The sequence below is a fragment of the Idiotropiscis lumnitzeri genome, chromosome 2 (assembly GCF_059441095.1).
Source record: "Idiotropiscis lumnitzeri isolate Australia: NSW breed Sydney's pygmy pipehorse chromosome 2, RoL_Ilum_1.0, whole genome shotgun sequence".
NCBI classification, from domain to species: Eukaryota; Metazoa; Chordata; class Actinopteri; order Syngnathiformes; family Syngnathidae; genus Idiotropiscis; species Idiotropiscis lumnitzeri.
Genome location: NC_142392.1, coordinates 34,990,960 through 34,994,738, shown reverse-complemented (window position 1 = coordinate 34,994,738; position 3,779 = coordinate 34,990,960). Strand labels below are relative to the sequence as shown.

General features: G+C 40.7%; 1 protein-coding gene across 1 annotated transcript; it reads left to right on the top strand.

Annotated features, from left to right (window-relative positions):
• Positions 1-324: 324 nt before the first annotated feature.
• Positions 325-3,561, top strand: LOC148342402 (uncharacterized). Its single transcript, XM_088288823.1, has 2 exons — positions 325-410; positions 1,860-3,561. The coding sequence occupies exon 2, from the start codon at positions 2,468-2,470 to the stop codon at positions 3,506-3,508; it is 1,041 nt and encodes a 346-aa protein (XP_088144949.1). The 5' UTR covers positions 325-410; positions 1,860-2,467; the 3' UTR covers positions 3,509-3,561.
• The last annotated feature ends 218 nt before the right edge of the window (positions 3,562-3,779 follow it).

Genomic DNA, 3,779 nt, shown 5'->3' with positions numbered 1-3,779 from the left:
ACATCCACCGACCCGTCCACACCGTAACAAAAACAGTCCACCGCTAAATTCTTCTGGTTTAGTGTGGAACTGACTGTAATTTTCTCACAGGATGTCCGTTGATATTCTAAAGGACTACGACATAATTCATTAAGTCTTTGTGTCCCAATAACCTCATCTTCGCTCGTTGATCCTTTTCGGCGTAGTTAGCTTAGCTTGTTAGCTAGCTAGCCGCTAACGAAAAGAGGCACATGACTCATCGCCAAGCAGAGGTCAAGTGCGGATTTTTGGGAATTATCATTTGAAAATGTGTGAAAAATCTACACCCCAGTACAAAGAGGAACTTTGTGGAATAAAAGAAGAGAACGAGCAACATCTTCAACTGCTGGGCGAAGTTTGCAACCAGCCTCGTGTTGTGCTACACGAAGCAGGTTTGTCCACGTTTTACTCTCATTTGCTTTGTCAAGAACGACTTTCTATCGTTAAAAATATGCATCACAACATTAAGTTGTTTGGGGACATGCGTTCACGGTTATTGCCATTTTATTTTTAAATGTTGCCTTTTACTTGTCGGTTTGCTGAACATTTGTTTATGCCAAATGAAATCAGTGCAGAAAATAAATGCCAAAGAATAAGTAATATTGGGGGGTGAACTCCATGTTTTTCCCAGTATAAAATTTGAACTCATTTAACATTTTACATTTTCTGGTTTTTATATCTTGTTCAAGCAATTCCTTACGGAAGGAATTCTGCCCGACTCTAAAAAATGTGCACACTGCGGCGATAACATCAATGGCGGTTGATCAATTTTAGTGGATAAAACACAAAATATTAAGTTTTTAAAAAAAAAAATCAAGTACGTATTGGTCTTATTTATGTATTTATTAACTTTGTACTGGCTTCGTCGGGTGAGAGTCAATGAACCTCCGGTGGCTCTGCACTGTTTTGTGCATATGTGCGTAGTTTCACCCCATCCAATCATTTAAAATACATTGAATCCATCCATCCAGGGTTGCACGGTTCTCATCAGTGAACAAGCACATGCTGCAAGGAATGCAGCTGCATCTTTGTCTTACTATGGTCTCAAAAAGGCTGAAACTCACAACCCCCTTTTCTACCAACAAGTCCAGGAACATTTAGTTCCTGGTAATAAAGTTCCTGTGGCTCAGGTGGTTTGCATCTCCCCCACAACTCGTAGTTCCTGGTAATTTATCCAAATGACAATTATGATGTATTAGTGGGAGGTCTTGTGTTACTTTGTTACTCATTACTGACACCTTATGGCTGTTAAGCATCATTTAAAAAAACAAACAAACGTAAATCATGCAATAAATAGCCACTCTGATTCCAGGGCCCCTTTAATTCTTTTCGGGATCCAGATTATAATGGAAGCAAAAAGTACCCACGATGAGACTATCTCTAAATGCAAAATGAAATTATTGTAAACATATTTCACTTGAACGATTCCTATTTTATCAATGACATTATGTTGCGATGTCCCCCAGTGGTCTGCATCAATATGTTAGGGTCCCACAACAGGTGTTCCATCAGACGCACACGATAGCCTGTGTGTGCTAACTTCAGCTCGCTTCCAGAAACGTCTGTGACTATGTCCGGAATGAAATCCGGCATCAGCCGCAACGTGCTTCCTTTTTAAATGCCCGTTTATCACTGTTGTGCGGCTAACGGGAGGCTTACATCGTAGGACGTAATTTTGTGAAATGTCCCCATGGTCCGGTCAAAGTTGGGGTCGCACGCATTGCTCCGTGTGTGGCAGGCACAAGTCAAGGTATCACGGTAGAAATAATATAAGACAAAGTCGCCGCATGAGCTTTGACTTGTCAAAACCAAATGTGTGTTTGTCTTTTTGTGTCCTGCAGACGTCAGACAAAATGATCTCTGTTCTTTGAAAGAGGAGCCAGACTTGACTCACATCAAAAAGGAGGAGGAGGAGATCAACAAGTCACCAGTGAACGTTGTCCCTATAAAGACTGAAGATGAAAACGAGGATGAGAGTGAGGACAACAGAGGGGCGGAGCCTACAAGCAGCAGTTCAAGTCGTCACGTGACAAAAGAAGTTGATGAAGACCACTGGGGGCCATCACGAGCACATCATGAGGACACATTATCAGACGCTCATGACGACGATGATGATGATAATGGGCAAGCTAAAGGTGAAAGGGCATGTCACACTGACTCATTAACTTCAAAGCTGTCTTTAAAAGGGCACAGAAAAACACACTGTGGTGAAAAACCTTTTTCCTGCTCGGTTTGTGGCAAAAGCTTCTCTCGGAAGTCTCATTTAGTTAGGCACACAAGAACGCACAGTGGAGAAAAACCTTTTTCTTGCTCAGTTTGTGGGAAATGCTTCTCTCGAAAGTTTGATTTAACAATCCACACAAGAATTCACAGTGGAGAAAAACCTTTTTCCTGCTCAGTTTGTGGAAAATGCTTCTCTCGAAAGTTTGATTTCACAATCCACACAAGAATGCACAGTGGAGAAAAACCTTTTTCCTGCTCGGTTTGTGGCAAAAGCTTCTCTGTAAAGTCACATTTAACAAGGCACACAAGAACGCACAGTGGAGAAAAACATTTTTCCTGCTCAGTTTGCGGAAAAGGTTTCTCTGACAAGTCTAATTTCACAAGCCACAGAAGAACACACAGTGGTGAAAAACCTTTTACTTGCTCGGTTTGTGGCAAAAGCTTCCTGCGTAAGTCGCATTTAACAATCCACGCAAGAACACACACTGGTGAAAAACCTTTTACTTGCTCGGTTTGTGGCAAAAGCTTCCTGCGTAAGTCGCATTTAACAATCCACGCAAGAACACACACTGGAGAAAAACCTTTTTCCTGCTCAGTTTGTGGAAAATGCTTCTCTCAAAAGGCAAGGTTCATAGCACACAAAAGAATACACAGTGGAGGAAAACCATTTTCTTGCTCGGTTTGTGGCAAAAGCTTCCTGCATAAGTCAACGTTTACAATCCACACAAGAACACACACTGGAGAAAAGCCTTTTTCCTGCTCAGTTTGTGGCAAAAGCTTTTCTCTAAAGTTCCGATTAACAGAGCATGCAAGAACACACACTGAAGAACCTCTTTCTTGCTCATTTTATGGTAAAATCTTCCCCCATAAGTCACATTTAACAGAACACACAAGAACACACAGTGGTGAAAGTCCTTTTTCCTGCTCAGTTTGCGGAAAAAGTTTCTCTCAAAAGGCAAGTTTAACAAGACACACAAGAACTCACAGTGGAGAAAAACCTTTTTCCTGCTCAGTTTGTGGAAAATGCTTCTCTGAAAAGTCAACGTTCACAAGACACACAAGAACACACAGTGGAGAAAAACCTTTTTCCTGCTCAGTATGTGGAAAATGCTTCTCTGAAAAGTCACATTTACGAAGTCACACAAGAACACACAGTGGAGATAAGCCATTCAGTTGCAGCGTTTGTGCTAAAAAATTCACCACTAAACAGCAGGCTGAGAGACACGATTGTGATGGCGAGAATATAGGGCTGGGCAATATGACCTAAAATCAATATTGCAATAAAATGATCAATTTTACCTCAATAACGATGAATCACGACAAATTTCCGTCCATGGACCAAAATCAAAATAAATGCAGGAAATACATAATAACTGTTTTCTTTATTGACCAAGTGGTACACATTACTTTCAATGGAAAATAAAAGTACAAAAATCATGTGTATAAACATTCCAAATAGCTTGCTTTGCATGATTTGAACAATGTCACAAAGAACAGGTGAAAAAGGGTACCTCTCACAAAATCTTTTTCTGCAAATA